At 39.8% G+C, this 22,593-nt stretch overlaps 1 protein-coding gene across 1 annotated transcript in view; it reads right to left on the bottom strand.

Annotated features, from left to right (window-relative positions):
* Positions 1 to 22,593, bottom strand: part of BPTF (bromodomain PHD finger transcription factor) — a gene marked incomplete at its 5' end in the record, with an annotated part of 157,205 nt that overhangs the window by 76,986 nt on the left and 57,626 nt on the right. The window contains 7 exons of the mRNA XM_012001071.1: positions 2,379 to 2,517; positions 3,299 to 3,428; positions 12,719 to 12,850; positions 13,152 to 13,507; positions 14,745 to 14,932; positions 19,426 to 19,428; positions 20,111 to 20,299. Of these exons, the coding sequence (XP_011856461.1) occupies positions 2,379 to 2,517; positions 3,299 to 3,428; positions 12,719 to 12,850; positions 13,152 to 13,507; positions 14,745 to 14,932; positions 19,426 to 19,428; positions 20,111 to 20,299 (1,137 nt within the window). The remainder of the gene's footprint in view (positions 1 to 2,378; positions 2,518 to 3,298; positions 3,429 to 12,718; positions 12,851 to 13,151; positions 13,508 to 14,744; positions 14,933 to 19,425; positions 19,429 to 20,110; positions 20,300 to 22,593) is intronic.

The raw sequence follows: 22,593 nt of genomic DNA, 5'->3' as shown, positions 1-22,593 counted from the left end.
AAAAAAAAAAGAAAAAAAAGAAAAATTAGCCAGGCATGGTGGTGCACACCTGTGATCCCTACTCAGGAGGATGAGGCAGGAGAATCGCTGAAACCTGGGAGGTGGAGGTTGCAGTGAACTGAGATCGTACCACTGCACTCCAGCCTGGGTGACAGAATGAGACTCCATCTCAACAAAAAAAAAGTGGTGATAACTGAAACAAAAGTGATAAAATTTGGGTGGCTGTGGTGGCTCATGCCTGTAATCCCAGCACTTTGGGAGGCTGAGGCAGGCAGATCACTTGAGGCCAGGAGTTCAACACCAGCCCAGCAAGGTGAAATGCCATCTCTACTAAAAATACAAAAATTAGCCAGGCGTGGTGGTACGAGCCTGTAGTCCCAGCTACTTGGGAGGCTGAAGCAGGAGAACTGCTTGAACCTGGGAGGTGGAGTTTGCAGTGAGCTGAGATGGTGCCACTGCACTCCAGCCTGGCTGACAGAGCGAGACTCTGTCACATACACACAAAAATATAATGAAAGAAAACTCGTGTATAAAGGATTATCACAATCTGTTCGATGATTCCAGAAAGTCCACATTAGCGGCTTCTAACATACTTTGTGTCACAGAACCCTATTAGAAATGGATAAATACTATGATCTTCTACCAAGGAAAAAAGTATGTATATAAACTTTTGTAATCTATTTCAATGGTTCTTGGACTCCTTGAAGTTTATATAACAGAATAAAAGACTGAAGAAAAATCATGAAATGCAATGTGTGGCCTTGCCTGGACCTGGTTTACTGCTAACAGTAAAAAGGTACCTCTAAGACAACTAGGGCAAGTGGAATATGGACTGAAAATCAGATGATTAATTTATTAATTATAGTTAATTTGTTGAGTGTGATAATGACATGATGGTTATGGAAAAAATGTCTATGTAGCGATATATACTGAACTTCTGGTGAAACATAATTTCTGGGATTTGTTTTAAAACACTACAGGATTTAAAAAAGTGGTCAGTGACAACTGAACCAAGAGTGACAAAATTTGGCTGGGAGCAGTGACTCACACCTGTAATCCCAGCACTTTGGAAGGCCAAGGCAGGCAGATCACTTGAGGTAAAGAGATCGAGACCATCCTGGCCAACATGGTGAAACCCCATCTCTACAAAAAATGCAAAAATTAGCTGGGCATGGTGGCATGCGCCTGTAGTGCCAGCTACTTGGGAGGCTGAGGCAGGAGAATTGCTTGAACCCGGGAGGCGGAGGTTGCAGTGAGCCGAGATACGCTACTGCACTCCAGCCTGGCAACAGAGCGAGATTCCATCTCAACAAAACAAAAACAGAAACAAAAACAACCTCCCAACCCCCACAAAAAAACCTCATTTATGTGACAGTGTTTTGGAAGCCTCTATCACTTCCTTTCTGGTTTTCTCTTAGGTGCAACAATGCTAAGGTTACTAAATACACGACTCCTCAAGAAGTGAATTAGTACTGAATTTAAGATTTTTTTTTTAAAGAGATTGAGTCTTGCTCTGTCATCCATGCTCGAGTGCAACAGCACAATTGTAGCTCACTGCAACCTCAAACTCCTGGCGTCAAGCAATCCTCCTGCTTCAGACCCCCAAGTAGCACCACGTGGCAACATGCCTGGTTAATTTTTTAAACTTTTTTGTAGACATGGGGTCTTGCTATGTTGCCCAGGTTGGCCTTGAACTCCTGGGCTCAAGTGATCCTCTGGCCTCAAGTGATCCTCCTGCCTTAGCCTCTCAAAGCACTGGGATTATAGGTGTAAGCCACTGCGGCTGGCCTGAATTTTTTTTTTTTTTTTTTTTTTTGAGACAGTCTTGCTTTGTCGTCCAGGCTAGAGCGCAGTGGTGCAACCTTGGATCACTGTAACCTCTGCCTCCTGGGTTTAAACCATTCTCCTGCCTTAGCCTACTGAGTAGCTGGGATCACAGGTGTGTGCCAGCACACCCAGTAAATTTTGTATTTTTAGTAGAGACGGGGTTTCACCATATTAGCCAGGGTAGTCTAGAACTCCCAAGTAATACACCTGCCTCGGCCTCCCAAAGTGCTGGGATTACAGGCATGAACCACTGCACCTGGTGGCCTGGCCTGAATCTAAGATTTTGAAAAATGATAATCAGGCGGCTGAGGCGTCTTCTAAAAAACAAGTTCCATTCTACGATCTTACGGAAATCTGAGACATCAAATTCCTGTGAATAAAGGTAATTTTTACAGTTTTAGGGTTTTAGTAAACTAAATTGGTAATTTTGCAGTACTATTAAAAATTTCAGGAAAATGTTTTTATCTAAAATATAGTCAACATACTACTACAAATTTATAAGAAATATAAAGCAGAACGATTATGCAGAAAACGTAATTTTAATTACTTACTTCCTTCTAATGACTTTCTGTAATTCACATTAGTATTGCCTGGCAATTTAGGAACAAACCTATAAACATGAGTTTTACTAATCCAGCTCCAACCACCATATCCTGTCACTCTGTACTCTTCACCTTTTTGTTTCCAAACCTGGTGTAAATGAAAACATTAAACAGTAAGAATGACAATGCTTATAAACCACATGTGGTTTTATGCATTTTTACCAAACAAGTTTCAAAGTGAGGCAAATTAAATTTACTAATCATCCCCAGGTTTTTCCAAGTGGGGACAAAAAAAAATTTACTAATCAACTTAGTTTTCACTGGGAATCAAAGGTCAATGAAATAATGCTCCTTTTTAGCATGTAAAAATTAAGACAATTTTACAGTTTTATAACAACTTCAACAAATTGTCCTCATAAGCCTCCTATATTCTACTAAGATAAACTGATGCTTTGTAAATTTGCCAGGAAGATGTACTTCATCCCTAACATATTACTTAAAAGACTATGTCAAAAGTAGGCCAGGCGCAGTGGCTCACACCTGTAATCTCAGCACTTTGGGAGGCCAAGGCAAGAGATCACCTGAGGTCAGGAGTTCAAGACTTACCTGGCTAACATGGCGAAACCCTGTCTCTACTAAAAATACAAAAATTAGCCGGGCGTGGTGCTGCACGCCTATAATCCCAGCTACTCAGGAGGCTGAGGCAGAAGAATCATTTGAACCTAGAGGGCTGAGGCTGTAGTGAGCCAAGATTGTGCCACTGCACTCCAGTCTGAGCAACAGAGCCAGACTCTGTCTCAAAAATAAATAAATAAATAAAATAAAAAGACTATGTCAAAAGTAAAATAAAATTAGTAAGTATTCAAAGTTTCAGGATAAAAGTTTCAGAAATGGCTAACACTATTTTAAAGGGTTGTTGTAAAAATTACCTGATGTTTAACTGGAAATGTGTATTTTACCCATGTTGCTTGCTGCATGGTTTCTTCCTCTTCCTGTTTTTTCTCTTTTTTTTTGACTTTCTCCTTTTCTTCTCTTTCAATTGATGTCATCCGGTGTAACCTAAGAATGCATGGATAGAAAGACAGTGTTAACTTAGAAAAATAAACAGAAAAGATAAAAATGCAATACTGAAAAATTAGGAAGACAAAGCAGACTTATTTATAATCCTATAAACCAGACAACCCCAATTGACAAAACTTAGTTGTAGTTGTACAATTCCTTAATAAGAAAAGACAAGAGTACAAAAAGGCAAAAACAAGAAATGCTATCCTTTCCATGCCTCCTCATAAGAAATAATTATGATTTATTCCTAAAACATTTCATGTACATACCAACATTTATGTATCTCTTTACATAGTCCATTACATATTCACACATATGTATTTTATAGTGCACACACAACCACAGTTTTTAATCAGTGGATAATTACACTAGAAGATCTTTCCTTATCAAAATACACAGATGTTTTAAGGAATTAAAAAATATACCATTGCATGGATACGCTATAATTTATTAAACCAGGTCACTGTTAAAGAATATTTTGTTTCCAGAGTTTTTTCCTTCCAAAAAACGAAGACCAAAGAATACAAAAACGTTTATTTTATCAAGCAATATTTCTGAGTCTCACAAGCACTGGGGATTTTAAAGCATTCAAGGATCTACTAACATAAATCAGGTTTCTTACATCCACAGAGAATGGGGCCCATGGGGCCCAGCTTTCGAGAAAGAGGAAGGATGAGGAAGGTCGGCCCATATTGACCTAAATCATGAGACACAGGCACCGGCCACAACGCTTTCTCAGGCAGGAAAGAAAATCACTGCATCTACTAGTAAAGACCAGGCCTGTGGTGAGGCTCTACATTCAGGGGATTAGACTAGATTTTCATGAATCAGAATATTTCTCACAAACAGAGACACGAAGCAAAACCTAAAAAGAAAGGAGCGCTTGTCTCTAAGAGTGCTAGTGGCAGAAGAACTGCTTTTATCACACCCTAACCAAATGCAGCCAATTTCTCATGCACAGTTCTGTGGAAAGAATAGAGACCTTTTTTTAACTTGGGGTAGTGATGCCAAAAAGATGTGGGAGGAGATTTCGGTCTTTTTATCTCCTTTCCCCCCACCAAAAACTCCCCATCACTCTCCCTGCTTCTTCTCGACCCTCCACTTTTAAGGTTTTGTGTCCCTGTGATTGTAGGTCCCCACAATACGTTCTCCCCCAGGCTGACAGCTCATGCCTATTAACTGCACTCAACTGGTGTAGCAAACATTCTCCATAAGGCTCTTCACAGTCTCTCATAAGGTGATGGGAGGAGGGGAAAGGGAGTGGATCCTCACTGGGAGCTAACGTACTCAAATTCCATCCCACTGGCAACACACTTGGAACTAAGGAGAAGGACAAGCTCTGCAGGCACAATACAGTGGATAACGTGAAGTCTCAGGCTACAGGAGTAAGGCAGGGTGACTATGCCAGAAGGACTGTGTAGGATTTCTCATGGAGATTTTCAGGGCTTGTTTTCCATATGCCCCCGAAAGGCCAGGTCCAGCACGGCAACTGGGCCATTTTTGCCGAGAAAGGCCAGGAATGGAGCACGGTCTGAAGGACTCTGGCGCGGTGACACCCTAGGAGCTCACAGTTGGGCAGCGTGCTCAGTTGTGTTCTTGGTGTTCACGAGGCAAAGAGGTCCCTTTTATCACCAAATACAAAGGCTTCTCTTTGCAGAGGAAGCAAGGCCAGTTAGGCAGTATTATGGCTAATCTGATGCTACCTATCCCAGAGTAGCATGCTGGTGGGTGTGCCAGTGGCAGATTTTCCTTCTACTTCTCCTTGATCAACTAAGTCTGACCAGGAGAATGGACTGAACTTCAACTCCACTCCCATCTCCACATGGGGCTCAGGGTTTTGTGCTGTTTTGCTATCACAGCCAAAGCTGTAACAAACAACATTCTATGTCTTTCTTGGTAAACCTAGGGAATACCCCTCTATATCCTTCAGTGGTGGGATGGCTGGGTCCGAAAGTTCCTGCACTGAAAATGCTGATGGATATGGGGTCAAACTGCTCTTCAGAACAGTGCAATCATAGTCCCACACTACCATCAATCATGAAGCCACCCTGCGCTCCTACACTTTCACTCATGCTGAGTTAGTACTGAACTTCTAAACTGTTAGTCAAATTCAGAGGTAAAAAATACTATCCCATTGTTTTTAATTATGAAATAAGTAATCATTTTTCTGTCTACTGGCCTTTCATATTTATTTTTTTGCAAAGTGCCTATTCAAATCCTTTGTCTTGTTTGTATTAGACTATTAGCACTTTTCATTTATAAAAGGTCTTTGTCAATTAAGAAAATTTTCCATTTGTGGTACAAAATATTTTTCCTCAGTTTGTCATGTCTTTTGAGTTTGATTACAGTAACAATTTTCCACTCAGAATTTTAAATACATGTATCCACTTTTTTCCTCTATGGCATTTGGACTTTTTATCTCTCTAAAAAGAAAGTGTCACAATAAAAACATAAATTAATTCATGCTTTCTTACTGAAGTTCTCTTTTGTTTTTAGGGTTGTGGGGTTTTTAACAATTCTTCATCAATCTAAATGTTTTTTTGCTAAGGCAGAGATCTAAGTGATATTTTCCCAAACATGCTTTCCTTTTGTGATGTGTAATGCTACCACAGCTGAATCTCCATGCTTAGGTCTATTTTTGGATTCTGTATTTATCTACTGATTTGCTTCTTCTGTAGAACAAATTAATGAAGCTTCAAAATGTGCTCTAATATCTAGGGCCTTTTTCATTAACATCTATTTTTTCCCCTTTTGGCTATTCTTACACAATAACTTTCTTTTTCCTTTTTTTTTTTAAAGATAGGTTGTCACTCTGTTGCCTGGGATGCAGTGCAATGGCACGATCATAGCTCACCTCAGCCTCAAACTCCCGGGCTCAAGATATCCTCCTCCAACTTCTGGGCTCAGCCTCCCAAGCAGCTGGCATTACAGGCGCACACCACCACACCTGGCCAATTTTAATTTTTTTGTAGAGACAGAGTCTTGCTATGTTGCCTAGGCTGGTCTCAAACTCCTCACTTCAAGTGATCCTCCCTCCTCAACCTCTCAAAGTGTTGGAATAATAAGCGTGAGCTACTGTGCTCAGTATTCTTGCACATTAATTTTTCTAGATCAAATATTAGTTTCATTTTGGTCAAGCCTCCCCTGCTCCAGGATGGAAAATCTTACTCCCAAAGTATCCTTCATGTCTTTAGTTAAGCTTTAAAGATTGCTTAACTTTTTAATTAATTATTATTTTTGGTAGAGATAGGGTCTCCCTATGTTGCCCAGGCTGGTCTTGAACTCCTGGGCTCAAGCGATCCTCCCACCTCACCTCTCAAAGTGCTGGGATTACAGGTGTGTGCCACCACGCCTAGCCTAAAGATTGCTTTACACAGGCCTTGAATATTTCTTGTTACATTTGGCCAAATGTGGTGGCTCACACCTGTAATCCCAGCACCCTGGGAGGCTGAGGAGGGTGGATCACTCGAGGACAGGAGTTTGAGACCAGCCTGGCCAACACGACAAAACCCTGTCTCTACTAAAAATACGAAAATTAGCCGGGCATGGTGGTACTTGTCTGTAATACCAGCTACTCGGGAGGCTGAGGCAGGAGAATTGCTTGAACCCGGGAGGCGGAGGTTGCAGTGAACTGAGATGGCACCGCTACACTCCAGCCTGGGTGACAGAGCAAGACTCTATCTCAAAACACACAGACACACACGCATACACACACACACACACACACACACAATTATTCCTTCATTATAATTTTTCAAAATATGTAAAATGCAATCAGGTTAAGAAACGTAACTTTATCTATAACCAATAAATCAGATGCTTATGTGTCCAACTCCCTGGCAATCAATACTTTTGTGGCAAACATTCTCTTGTTTTTCCCTACACTTTTAGAATCTATGTGTGTGCATCCCAAACAGTATAAAGTTTGGCTTTTGAAAACTCAGCATAAGCTGGGCGCGGTGGCTCACGCCTGTAATCCCAGCACTTTGGGAAGCCGAGGTGGGCAGATCACGAGGTTGGGAGTTGGAGACCAGCCTGGTCAACACGGTGAAACTCCGTCTCTACTAAAAATACAAAAATTAGCCGGTCGTGGAGGCACGTGCCTATAATCCCAGCTATTCAGGAGGCTGAGGCAGGAGAATCGCTCGAACCCGGGAGGTGGAGGTTGTAGTGAGCTGAGACTGCATCACTGCACTCCAGCCTGAGCAGCAGAGCAAGACTCTGTCTTAAAACAAAACAAAACAAAACTCAGCATCAAGTATAAAACTACCTGCATAGAGCAGTTTTGTTACTATCAAAGAAGGTTCCCAGGAAAATACAAACTTGTCTCTGGGTCACAATCTGGCTTTAGCTTTCAGGAAAGTTCACAGACCTCTTTTGGTGAAATCAGTGGGTGAGATCATGAGCAAACCCTGGAAGATACAGGGCTCACCACAATCAAGGTATCTGTTGTGACTGCAGCATAAAACAGGTCTACTATAGCCAAGCATCCAAAGTGGATGGCTCTGTACTTCCTGTTTTTGGATCTTTTGAGGATTGTTTACACCATGACTTGGGATTTGGCCTTCGAGGGTAGGCTGTCATTTGTCTACCTGCAGTATCGCTTCTGCAATTTTATAGGTGATGTATTTTCTGTTGTTCTCCTTGTCCCCGTGGGTCCATAATTTTTAAAAAGTTTGGCCACAGTTTTGGTGGAGTTCAGCATGGAACAAAATTATATGTGTTAATTAATTAGATCAACTGCATATAATTGTGTCTGTATCTTGACAATATTTATAAGTTTTATTTCTCTTGGCAAACTGCATTTCCTGGTACTTTTAGAAAATGTTAAAATATAATGTTGACAATTTTTTTTGTTTGTTTGTTTTTTTGAGACAGGGTATCACTCTCTTGCCCACGCTGGAGTGCGGTGGCGCAATTATTGCTCACTGCAGCCTCCAGCTCCTGGCCTCAAGCGATTCTCCCACCTTGGTTTCCCAAAGTGCTGGGATTACAGGTGGGAGAGCCACCTCACCCGGCCAACAGTGGGTATCTATTTTGTTCCACCTCAGTGTTATTGGGAATGCTTCAAGGGTTTCACCAAAAGGCATAATAATTTGGTTTGAAATACATCTTCAAAAAAAAAAAAAAAGACTTCATACATTCATACTTATCTAAGAGGTTTTTTTTAAATGAATGAATAGGCCAGGTGCGCTGGTTCACATCTGTAATCCCAGCACTTTGGGAGGCCAAGGTGGGAGGATCACTTGAGGTCAGAGATTCAAGATTAGTCTGGGTAACGTAGGGAGACCCCATCTCTACCAAAAAAAAAAGTAAAAAAATTAAAAAAAAAAAAACAATAAATAATGAACTTAGACAAAAAAGCTTCTTGGCATCTAATGAGATGACCAAAAGGTTTCCTTTCTTTTGATTTTTTTCTTTTTGAGACAGTGTCTTGCTCTGTTGCTCAGGATGGAATGCGGTGATGCGATCTCAGCTCATTGCAACCTCTGCCTCCCAGGTTCAACTGATTCTCCTGCCTCAGTCTCCTAGTATCTGGGACTACAGGTGTGCACCACCATGCCTGGCTAAATTTTCATAGAGATGGGGTTTCACCACGTTGGCCAGGCTGGTATTAAAACTCCTGGGCTCAAGTGATCCACTCGCGTTGGCCTCCCAAAGTGTTGGGATTATTGGTGTGAGCCATCGCATCCAGGCCTTCTTTGACTTCTTAAAATAGTATGATATTAGTAATCTCCTAGTATTGGAGATTGGTGTCTAAGGTGAAGCCAATTTAGCCATGGTTTCTTACTCTTTAAATTTACTCCTGAATATATCTGCATACCAATATTTTCAGATTTCTTATAGATATACCTATTTGCTATTAATTATTATAATAAATATTAATAAAGGAGACAGGGCCATAATTTTCTATTTGTCTATTTCTATTTATCAAGTTTTCTAATAGTTTCACACTAACAGAAACAATAATCTGTAAAATTTCCTCCTTTTTTTATTCTAGTAGAAAAGTTTAAACTATCTGGTTCCCGAAACTTAAGAAAAACCTTATGAACTCATCTGGTCCTGCCATCACCTTAATAACAGGTGCAGTGATAAACAACCAGAAATCCATCTCCTGCCTGAGTGTGGCTTCTGCCCTATTAAGGACTGAGATCACTGTGGCGTCCTTCCCAACCCTTCCCCCACCCAAAGGGAGCTCGGTGGGCCCCTTTCTGTAGCGGTGGGGATGCAAGGTGGGGCACGATCAGGTGGGGACTTCTATTCCACCATCTTGGTCCACTCCTTCTAGCTAGACCCCTTTCTCTGTGGATGTAGGAAACCCGAATACTATATTAGTGGACCCTGTGAAGGCTTTAAAATTCCAAGTTCTAACAAAAGAGAATCAGAAATATTGGTTAGTATGTCTCTTGTTTTACTTTTTTTTTTTTTTGAGACAGAGTTTCACTCTTGTTGCCCAGGCTGGAGTGCAATGGCACAATCTCGGCTTACTGCAACCTCCGCCTCCCGGGTTCAAGCGATTCTCACGCCTCAGCCTTCTAAGTAGCTGGGATTACAGGTATGTGCCACCATACCCGGTTAATTTCATATATGTATATTTTTTAATAGACACAGGGTTTCTCCATGTTGGTCAGGCTGGTCTCGAATTCCTGACCTCAGGTGACTGCCCATCTTGGCCTCCCAAAGTGTTGGAATTACAGGCGTGAGCCACCGTGTTTTTATTCTAGATATTGGTTATTTGTGCTGTATTATTTTTCCCCCCTTGATAATCTTATCAGAGGCTTATAAAACATAATGGGATCCTAAGCTATATTTGTTTTCTATTTCATCACATTTGCTCAACTTTAATATTTTCTTTCTTTAGCTTGGTTCCTTGAGATGTACCCCTAGCTAATTAATTTGCAGTTTCTTTTCTAATATGAGCACTAAAAGCTAGCAACTTCTCCTAGGAAGTCTTTAATTGCATCTCATAAATTTCAATGTATGTAGTACCTTCATGAACATCCAGATCAAAATGTCTTCTAGTTTTCATTATGATTTATATTTGAGCATTTATTTATTTAGAAGTGTATTTCTTACCTTTCAAGCATATAGCCCTTGCATTTAAAATTTTACAAATGTCTATATTCCTAAACAATACTGTAACATTGTATTATCACACAAGCTTTTAAACTCTACACAAATATACATGCCTGATTGGCCAGGCGCAGTGGCTCATGCCTGTAATCCCAGCACTTTGGGAGGCTGAGGCAGCAGATCATGAGGTCAAGAGATCGAGATCATCCTGCCTAACATGGTGAAACCTCATTGCTACTAAAAATACAAAAAATTAGCCAGGCATGGTGGTGGGCGCCTGTAGTCCCAGCTACTCAGGAGGCTGAGGCAGGAGAATGGCGTGAACCCGGGAGGCGGAGCTTGCAGTGAGTCGAGATCGCGCCACTGCACTCCAGCCTGGGAGACAGAGCAAGGCTCCGTCTCTAAAAACAAAATAAAATAGGCCTGATTATGAGTACTTAGGAATTGTTTCCAAATTTCACCATATGAAATAATATTATAAGGAACACCCTGCTACAATGTCTTCTCATGTACACAGGGTAGAAGTTTCTCTACTGTATTAGGAAGGAGTGGAATTGCATTTTTAACTTTCTTTTTGTCAAACCACTCTCTAAACTGTTATAGCAACCATTGTACTTATTGTGCTATTATCAGAAATGTATCACTAATCCCAGCACTCCGGTAGGCTGAGGCAGGCAGATCGCTTGAGCCCAGAGTTCAAGAACAGCCTGGGCAACATAACGAGACCTCTTGTCTATAAAAAATACAAAAATTAGTCAGGCATAGTGGAATGCGTCTATAGTCCCAACTACTCGGGAAGCTGAGGTGAGAGGACAACCTTAGCCCAGGGAGGTCAAGGCTGCAGTGAGCTGTGATGGTGCCAATGCACTCCAGCCTGGGTAACAGTGAGATCCTATGTGAAAAAGAAAAAAAAAAAGATGTATGTGGTGGAAACACCAAAGAAAACTGGGAGCCATACCTTTAGCAGATGAAAAACATTTAGTAGGCATAAATTTATTTTTCTCAAAAACATATCTTATGTCCCTTTTGTTTTCTTTTGAGATGAAGCCTTGTTTTGTCACCCAGGCTGGAGTGCAGCAGTGGCGCAATCTCGGCTCACTGTAGCCTCCGCCTCCTGAGTTAAAGCAATTCTCCTGCCTCAGCCTCCGGAGTACCTGGGACGACAGGCATGTGCCACCACACCCAGCTAATTTTTGTGTTTTTAGTACCTCGGTCTCCCTAGGTGCTGGGATTACAGACGTTGAGCCACTGTGCCTGGCTTGTATTTACATTTTAAAAGCTATAGGGCTATGCCTTTGGAGTGGACTCTGTAGAAAAGACGGGGGCAGGGAAGATAAAATAGTTCTTACTTTTTGCTTTATGCCCTTAAATATTCTTTCCATTATCATAACCTTAGTTTTGTAATAATAACTTTTTAAAGACTAAAGTTACAAAGCAAGTCTTTGAGGGCTAAAAAGTAGATTCAAGTCACAAAATTTTCTTTCTTTTGAATCATCTGTTCAAGTTGCACAGCCCTGGGTCTACTCAGGAGCTACATGATCTTTGGTTGGACACTGAACTTTAAAAAAGGATATAAATCAGATTCCCAGCATACTGCCTACAAGATTCTAGAATAAATACTAAAAAACATGAGTGTTCTTTCTAGTCAATAAAAATGCTACTTTAGAAAATATTTCAAACTTTCATATACCAGATCTCTTTTGATCTTCATCACAATCCTGTATGGCAAATAAGAACTAATATTCAGGGAGGGTGTGGTGGCTCACTCCTGTAATCCCAGCACTTTGGGAGGCCGAGGCGGGCAGATCACAAGGTCAAGAGTTCAAGACCAGCCCAGCCAACACAGTCAAACCATGTCTCTACTAAAAATACAAATAATGAGCTGAGCATGGTGGGGGGTGCCTGTAATCCTAGCTACTCAAAAGGCTGAAGCAAGAGAATCGCTTGAACCTGGGAGGCAGAGGTTGCAGCAAGCTGAGATTGTGCTACTGCACACCAGCCTGGGCGACAGTACAAGACTCTGTCTCAAAAAAAAAAAACAAACAAAAAAACCCTAATAATATTCATTAATGTTTACAACTTACATAGGAAGAAAATGAGGCCAAAGGTAAAGTCTTCAATATGGCCTCTTAAATACACTAACTTTCATTATTAATATGCTAGTATTTCAAAAGGGAGTCCAACATCATTTACAAGGCTCAGAATTCACTTACCTGGTATGTCCTAAAGATTCTCGCCATATTGGTAGCATCACAACTGGTTTAACGGCACACTCTAAAATGGCTAAAGCCAATGCAAATTCTCTGGGTTTGCTACACATCTGAACTGCCTTGATCCAATTTGCCCTATATTTCAGAAGAAATGAAAGAAATTATTTCACTAGGTTGACCTTAAGTTAAAAGCACAGTAGTTGTAACTTTGGCCTCCATCTGATTCCAGGGATAAAGACTCTGACTCCTAATCCTCCAAACAGTGGTGTTGGTTCAGTAACTTAGAAGTACACTCATGCCTCTCACGTCCTGTCTGTTGACCACATTGACTTCATTCAACTCATTGGTAATGACGTTTTCAAGTCCACATCTACAACAATCATTTTATAAACATTTAGTATATCTACAGCAATAAATTAACCTTAGTTTCCTTTACCTATGTGATGCCCAATTGGGATGAAGAAAGGATGAAGGGATGTTGTTTTCTAATTGGGTGATAGTCAGTCTCAGAGTAGATATAGTAAGAACTTTGGACCCATGGACAGAACCGTTCCATTTGAACTCTCCTGCTGGAGTCAGACAGAATTTATGTGCAAGATGCCTTCTCTTATCATGATCTTCTCTGTGCTGGTGCTTATTCAAAGCAAATGAATTGGTGGAGTATTGATTGTGGTAGACGCGATACTTCCCTTCTTGACCCAATTTAAAATAATTGTTGATATTTCCTTTCATGACCACTTCCTTCTTGGTGCTCAACCGTGAAATTTCCCCTTGAGAGTTAACTACCAGTACCTGACCAAAAACATAAAAAGACTGCATTATTTATGTCAATCAAAGATGTAAATTTCATCTGATCAACTGTCTTTCAATAACTAAAATTAATCACTCAAAGTAAGTTAAGATAAATCTTATGATAGAACTTTTGAAGTCTGAAAGCTAAGTTAAAAGCTAAAGCTAATTGTTTACAATTAAACAACCAAGATATGCCTGCAGAAAGAAAACTAACACATATTAAGTACCTATTACATGCCAGATACTATTATTCACTGCTTTCATGTATTAATACTTCAAATATACACATGAAACCATACATATAAATTACTCACCTACCATTTTTTAAGTATATAACGTACACTTAAGAGAAAAAGAAGGGCATTGCATGTACTATCCCCCAAAAACTGTATCCCTAAAAACATCCTTTCCGGTCCTTTTATCATTCCAGCTATAGTGTAAGACCCCATGGATACTTCAAAATAGTATTTTCAAACAGTTGGTCCCAACTTTTAATGGACTATGAAATAAACAGTGGGTCTTATTCAGCTTTTTAAAAAATAAAATGTAATGCAATATAGGCTAGCACAGAAAATACCAGAGTGCTTCCTACGTAATAAGGTAAAACAGTATTTCAGAAAGCTTTTGAATATGTGTACTGGACTGCTATGGAAAAATGTGTATGTGACTGAGGGTCAGAGTCAAAAAGAAGTATGAAAGGCACTGCTTTTAAGCAATTGCTGTGATGTTAAGAACATCATTTATTCTTGCATATCTACTCTGAAAATAATTCTTGAATATGGGAGACACAGTTGGGGCCATGTCCTGTCACCATGGCTAGCTGAAGGACAGAGATACCGAGTCCTAGCTCTGATCCCATTGTTCATGATCAGAGCTGGGATGCCATGCTGTCCTATCCACAGTACTCTGCTATCAGTGGATAAGCCTCATCCTTTAGCTGCAGGTTCACCTGAAGTGATCATAGCTAGAACTGAGCAGTGAATCACCTACAGTTATTTAATAAACCATAAAACCCAAAATAGCCTACTCATATGTGTAAAGAAGCCTTTAATTCTTTAGAATGATATGTAGAATAAAACTGATCACGTAGTAAGAAAGCATATCAGCCATTTATAGCATTTTTATGCCTTGACTGAAATTTGGGTATGCAACTATACTTATAAAGCCTAATGCTTTCAATCTTGTTACCTACTACAGTTTTGGAAATAGATGTTTCTTTTAAACAGAAAGAACACACCTCTTTGCCCTCCTTAAATAATTTATTTGCTTCATGGGCAGCGGCTGCCACCTGCTGGCTCTTCAGCTGACTAAGTTTGCTATCTGGATTCCGCAATCTGGTGATGATTCGAGTTGAGCCAGATGATCCTTTTCCAGCTCCAGGAGATTCGCTGAGCTCCCCATTGGACTTCTCCAATTTGAAATCACCTATTGTCAAATGAGAAGGCCACAAAGCAATTGCTGACAGTAAGTAAATAATTATAACCACCTTATTTCACCAAAACTCATATCAGGTATATATGTAAAATCCACAAAGTAAACAGATATTTTAAAAAGCCCTTGAATGGCAAAGCAAGTATCATTAATCCTTAAGTTTTTCACTTAAAAGAAAATGTCGTAACTTTACTGAGTCATCTATTGTTCCACAAAAAATTCAAACATGCTAGGTTATCTGTTTCAAAGTTCATCTATGTGAAAACAGGAAAGGCTGCTACAAACTTATGAGTAACAAAAACATAATAATAACTCAAAAAGCAAACTAACAACGTGTTGCCTTATATATTCAATATGGATTTCTGTATAAAAAGGTGTAAGTTTTCAAAAGATTTCCACTGAAATTCTGTTTAAATACCAAATAGTTTTGAGCTTATAAACATAAATGTCACGCATTTTCCACTAGGGAATTTAGATAATTATCTGTGTATGCTTATCAATATAAAAAAAATCAACTAGTGTTTTACAACCTAATAAAGACCTCTCAACATTTTCCTAGTAATTTAATTTTTTAAAGAGACAAACTGCACAAGAGCAATTTCTGCTTCATATAGTCTCACTTTGGTTGATTTTTTTCTCTTTTTTTTGAGACAGGGTCTCATTCTGAAGTGCAGTGGCACAATCTCAGTTCCCCTCAGCCTCAATCCCCCAAGCTCAGGTGGTTCTCCCATCTCAGCCTTCCAAGTAGCTGGAACCACAGGCATGCACTACCACACCTGCTTAATTTTTTGTATTTTCTGCAGAGATGGGGTTTCACCATGTTGCCCAGGCTGGAAAAATTTGTATACATTCTAAAACTACTGCATCACTGTTCAATTTCCATTGACCAGACAGTTGAATAAGCTCTGACTTTTCCTTTTCAAGGCTTTAAAAAATGAAGACACTGTGGCACTGGCAAATGAAAGGACAGAGAATTTACTATATTATATATAATAAAGGTGGCATTTTAAGTAAATAGAGAAAAACTAGGATTGGGAAAACTGGCTATGCATTTTGGGGAAAATAAGACAATTTCATAAACATCTGTTAATTTTGCCTGTTCCATACCCCTTTTTTCCTTTGGGGAGATACTTCCCTCACCACTGCCTTCCCACACTTTAATCATATGATTCTGCCAGGGCTGCAAATCAAGTATGTTTCCCCTTTGGAGTGAGCAGCAGGACCCAGCGTGGCCAGACAAAGCACACCACTAGCTGGCCACAGTGACTGCCCTAAGACTGGCTCTCTGGCCCAATCCTCTCAGCATCCTTTCCAGTTTTTAAAACCTGGAGTTGGAGAAGGGGTCTTGGCTTTTTGTACTAATGAGCAGGAAGGGTGTAAATCAGAAGTTGGCCACTTTTATTCCCACGACATGGAGAAAACCATTGATAACAGCAAACAATAAGCCCATCACAGAGAAGAAATAAAGAGAAAAATATGAAAGGGCAAAATCAGAAGTAGTCTCAATAACCTCATTTGGCTCCCTAGATCCAATAATGCACCTGAGACCATCACCAACACTGGACTTCTCAATAGCGTATGTCAATAAAATTCCCCTTTTAAGCAGGTTTGATGGATTTCTATCAAAACCAGTGAATTCTAAATAATGCAGTAGAATATGTTAAGATTTTGACTCCAAAATATCACACTAGTACAGTTTTGGAAATAAAATACAATTCAAAAGCAGGTCTAGAAATGTCTACAAATTTCCAACCCCTATCTTAAAGGTATGGTAATTAAAATTATCTCACATTCCACAGATTTTTGTTTTAAACAGAAAGAACACACCTCTTTGCCCTCCTTAAATAATAAGTCAAAATGGAGAGAGGGTGCTGAGCATCTTGCCACCCCAGGCTGGAAAGCAAGTCACTTTGGATGTGTGGTAGCAAAGCAGTTGGTCAGACTATCAATTTTCTCTTGGGTCTCAGATCACGGAGGGTTTTGTTTTTTTTTTTTTTTTTTTGAGATGGAGTTTCGCTCTTGTCACCCAGGCTGGAGTGCAGTGGTGCAATCTCGGCTCACTGCAACCTCTGCCTCCCGAGTTCAAGCGATTCTCCTGCCTCAGCCTCCCAAGTAGCTGGGATTACAGGCGCCCGCCACCATGCCCAGCTAATTTTTGTATTTGTAGTAGAGATGGGGTTTCACCATGTTGGTCTGGCTAGTCTTGAACCCCTGACCTCAGGTGAGCCACCCGCCTCAGCCTCCCAAAGTGCTGGGATTACAGGCGTGAGCCACTGCGCCTGGCTGTCAGATCATGGAGTTTTATGCCAAGATATTGAACTACAGTGGTTAGTTCTTGGGACCATCTATAAAGTCCTGTAATAGATACTTTTTAGACGTCATTTGGTCAGGGTCAGATTTCCTGAAAAGAGAAAGAGAATGACACAGTGCTTTTAAAAAGTTTCCTAATGCAGAGCCAACAATCCAATACTGCTCAGAGTCAATCCTTTATCACTTGCTAAATTTAGTGCAAATAAGGGAAAGGAGAAGAAAATTCAACCACGGGGTGAGACTTAAAGGAATGGAAAAAGAGAACTAAACTGAGGGTAGAGGTCTTTACTGAACACCCTCTGCCCAAAGGCCATATTCTTCCTATTATAAAGCAGTGGATCCTTGTGACGCAGCCTGGCGGCAGGCTACAGATCTACATCAGCCTCTGCAGCTCATTGTTTAATGATACCAGCAGGCAGAAGCCTACACAAACTCTTCACCTGAGGGCTAGGACTATTGGTCTACTAAACAGATAAACTGAGGAAGTGGAGGGTGTTCACCTTCATGGATCCTAAAGTAAGTTACTGGGCATTAAGTATTAGCTGGGAACCTAGGAATCTACAAGTGAGTGCTACTGTCAGAAAAAAATCCCAAAACTGACAAATAGGGTTATATGATTGTTTAATAATACAGAAGTCCCCAGCAACCCAACCCCAATAACAGACAGCAGGAACTAGGCAGCTAAAACAGAATAGCCTCCAGAAGGGGAATCTTCTCATATGCTTCTCACCTCTCAAACACAGCCATTCTCCCAGAAAACCAATGGCATCCTGATTTATTAAAGAACACCCTCCACGATGTTTATGAGTGTCATAGGCAGTTAAATTCATAATGTGGCTCATGGATTGTAAGATCAAGATAAGCCACCTCCAGATCTATCGGAATTAATGTACACACACAGAAATACTAGATTTGGGTCTAGATACAATTAGAGGATGTAACTGTGGGAAAGAGGTTTTTGAAAAAGTTTTAAGTTGTGGGTGAAATATTTGCATTATATTAGGCAGAACCATTTTTGAATTGTATATATGGGAACAAATGTGAGTACACACACGTGCTGAGCTACCAAAAGATGGAAGTGTAGATATTTACTATGCTATAATCTTTGCGGCATACTTCTTGCCTTAGAAAACCATTCCTACCCAACTCCAGTCATACACTTTTGCTGGAGGCATCAATAGTAGTACCTTGCCTGCCCTGGTCATAGGGTTAGAAACAATATGATCCAAGATAAGCCACTCAAATTCCTTCCTCAAGGACTTTTGATTTGGAGCAGAAGTAGGGGCCTTGCCTTTGGGTCACAGACCTTGGAAACATAAATACAAATAGATGGTGCCATCTTCCCTGCCACATGGAAATAGCCTGTCTGTATTGGAAAAGAATGGGGTTAACACACATAAATACATGTAGACCTAAAAGGTGAAAGAGAGAGGAAAACGAAGAGTTTGATACCTGAGGGTCCAATTATGCCTGATGATGGCTCGGACTTCCCAACTATAAGAGCTAATTCAATTCCTTCTTCACTTAAGCTAGTTTAAGTTGGTTTGGTCACTTGCAAGTGAAAAAGTCCTAATTAAAACAGATTTCCAACTCATATCAAATGAAAATTATTGCCTTAGGTAGATTGAAAACAAAGTTATAGAAGTATTAAGAATTACTGTAAAATATATGTATATTCTTGGGATGGGGATAACCCTCCTTAATAAAACACAAAATTCAGAGAAACTCTAAAGAAAAAGATTGATAAATTTAACTATATAAAAATGTAAAAATTTCTGTATGACAACAAAGAGCTAAAAGTAGGCAATTACTATGCAAATATATGTAAAATTGAATATTAATAGCCACAATACATAAAGCATTCCTAAACTTCATTAAAGAAAAATAACAAAACTCTATTAAGAAAAAGTGAGAAAAAGATATGAATAAGCAATTCACAGGAAGTTCAACAAACACATGTAAGAAACTTAACCACGTGAGTAAGAATATGTAAATCTGTATACGAAATACTTTTCACCATGGGCAAAAATGTTAAGAGGAATGATGTTGAATTTAAGTGAAAGAATAAGGAAACCAAAATGTATGAAAATTACTGGTATAAATCTCTTTTGATATACAATTAAGCAGTAGCCATCACTGTTTTTTAAATGTAGCTACCATTTGACCAGCAAGTCCACCTACTATTTCTATACTGCCAGAAATACCTGCACAAGTACACAAAGATATATGTTAAGGATGTTCAAAAGTACCACTATTTGTAATAATGAAAAACTGTTAACAACATAAATGTCCATTAACAGAGAAACAGTATATGAATTGTGGTTTATCCATACTCTGGAGTATCATGCAGCAGTTAAAAAAAAAAATGAATTCAATTCATAACACAAAAAGATTCTCTACATGTATCACTGAGTAAAAAAAGCAGGATGCAGAACAATACTTGCAGAATGATCCTGTTTATATTTAAAAAACCCCCAAAATGAAAAAATCACCCAAAGCCCTCCAAAAACTTCTGTAAACATATATACATAAATGTAACTGCAGAGAAAGATCTAAAATGTTACACACCAAACTGTTGATGGATGGTGGTTACCTTTGTGGAGGGAAGTATGAAAAGGATCTTTCTTCCCCACTCTGTGTGCTTTTGTAGATTTTTAAAACAAAAACATTGAGTGCAAGTGCTATCTGTGTTTAAAAAAAAATGGAAAATAAAGGAAAAGAACATCTAAATCCCCCCACCCACCAAACTTTCATTTAAAAAATTAAAAACTAAAAAAAAAATAAAAAATAAAAAAACACACAAAAAAAACCCAAAAAAAGAAAAAACCTCCCTTTAATGGAATGGATGAAGTATATTCTTACCTATCTCTTCCTGAATAGAGACAGGTGTATGAGATTCTCTTTCTCCATTTTCAGGATCATCAGCTGCCTTAGCAGATTCACTCTGGGAAGAATTTAGTTCACTGCTGCTGTTACTGTTTTCCAGATTAGGCTGGATGGAGGTAGTGGTAGCACTAGTGTTACTGCTCTCACATATCTTGTTAGGTTCTTCTAGAAAAATAGAATATCTGATTTTTAAATTGGAAATCACATGAAAAATGACGAATTGTCAAAAAGACATTTGTTTTAGGATTTCATTACAAAGCTGTATTTTTAAAAGAAAAGCTGTTCATGTATGAGTAATGCAATGTATAAAAGAAAGTGGTAAGCAACACCTTATTTTTTTAAGTCTTCCAGGCTATTAACTCACTGACTTTTTTGAGGGGGGTAGTGGTGAGGGCCTAACCCTAACTCACTGACTTGTATCACCTTAGTCTCCAGTACAAGGCAGACAATTTTTTGGATACCCCAGAGCTGGAGAATAACCAAGTGATATGCCTATCTCTCAACACTTACAGTGCACCAGATACTGCAGAGGTGGTTTGCTGAGATAATATTCAAAATCTGAAGCTTATAGTCTTACTTTTCAAAAGTACTCAAACAGTATTAGAAACAGAATTAAGCAAGATTATTTAACTCTATGGTTTTCTGCCTGAATCCTATGCCTTCCAAATTAACTGGAAGGTAATGCCTAAATGTGATTGTTAACTTCTTCCTCTCTTTAAGATGGAGTCTCACTGTTGCGCAGGCTGGAGTGCAGTGGCACAATCTTGGCTGACTGTAGCCTCCGCCTCCCAGGTTCAAGAGATTCTCCCGCCTCAGCCTTCTGAGCAGCTGGGACTACCGGTGCACGCCATCATGCCTGGATAATTGTTTTATATTTTTGGTAGAGACAGGGTTTCACCATGTTGTCCAGGCTGGTCTCGAACTCCTGACCTCAGGTGATCCACCCACCTTGGCCTCCCAAAGTGGCTGCAATTACAGGCGTGAGCCACTGTGCCCAGCTGTGACTGTTAACTTCTAAGGACAACTTAATAGTATCATTAAGAGTATAGTTCTTAAAAACGTACAAAAAGTACCACTACCATGAACAGAAAGCCTGTCTTTCCATGGTAGTTCAGAAATTAAGAGTCTCCCTCTGCATTTGTTTCTGCCACTGACAAGACACTCTTCAAATCACCTAAGTAAAAATTGGTTGAGTCTATTGAAGTAACTATCTTTAACATATAATGTTGGGTTTCAGGAAAAAAACCCGACAACCTGATAAAATATGGAAAAATATGTGAACAGTCAGAAAAGAAAAGAAAATGCCCTTTAGGCATATGGAAATACGCCCAATTCATACTATGAGAAAAGTAAAATAAAACTATATGAAGAAACTACTCTCAAAGATATCAACTGGCAAAAATCCAAGTCTCACAATACATGAAGGGAAAATTACACACGCATTTACTTAACATAGTAATCCTGTGTCTAGAAATCTAGCCCAAAATACACTAAAAAAATTTACTAAATTACTTATCTATAGAGCTAGCTATTCATTGGAGTATTTAAAAAGGCAAAAGACCCAGAAACAGAAAATGCCAATGAAGGCTGGGAGCAGTGGCTCACGCCTGTGGAAGGTTGAGGCAGGCAGAGCACTTGAGGTTAGGAGTTCGAGACCAGCCAGGGTAACATGATGAAACTCCATCTCTACGAAAAATGCAAAAATAAGGCAGGCATAGTAGTGCATGCCTCTAGTCCTAGGTACTTGAGGGAGGCAGGAAGATTGTTTGAACCCGAGAGTCAGAAGTTTCAGTGAGCCGTGATTGCGCCATTGCACTCTAGCCTGGGTAACAAAGTGAGACCCTATCTGAAAAAAAAAGGGAGGGGCCAGGCACAGTGGCTCATGCCTGTAATCCCAGCACTTTGGAAGGCAGAGGTGAGCGGATCACCTGAGGTAACCTGAGGTCAGGCGTTCGAAAGCAGCCTGGCCAACATGGCGAAACCCTGTCTCTACTAAAAATGCAAAAATTAGCCAGGTGTGGTGGTGCACGCCTGTAATCCCAGCTACTTGGGAGGTTAAGGTTGCAGTGAGCTGAGATCACGCAACTGCACTACAGCCTGGGTGACAGCACGAGATTCTGTTTCAAAAAAAAAAAAGGAAAAAGAAAATGCCCATCAATAGGGCATTGGCTGAATAAAAGTTGGTATACACAATGAAATACCATGCAATTGTAGCAAGAACTGAGGATAATCACTATGTTCACACATAAAATGATCTCCAAGATTAAATGTTAAAAGCAAGGTGTAGAACAATACTTATAAGATGCTTACTTTTGTGTGAGAAGAAGAGGAAATACACATTTATAAACAGATTTTACTTTTATAAAAAACAAAACCAGCTGGGCGCGGTGGTTCACGCGCCCAGTAATCGCAGTACTTTGAGAGGCCAAGGCAGGTGGAGCGTGAGCTCAGGAGTTTGA

This window comes from Mandrillus leucophaeus, unplaced genomic scaffold (assembly GCF_000951045.1).
Source record: "Mandrillus leucophaeus isolate KB7577 unplaced genomic scaffold, Mleu.le_1.0 Scaffold1, whole genome shotgun sequence".
In the NCBI taxonomy this organism is placed as follows: Eukaryota; Metazoa; Chordata; class Mammalia; order Primates; family Cercopithecidae; genus Mandrillus; species Mandrillus leucophaeus.
This window is presented reverse-complemented; position numbering and strand designations above follow the sequence as displayed.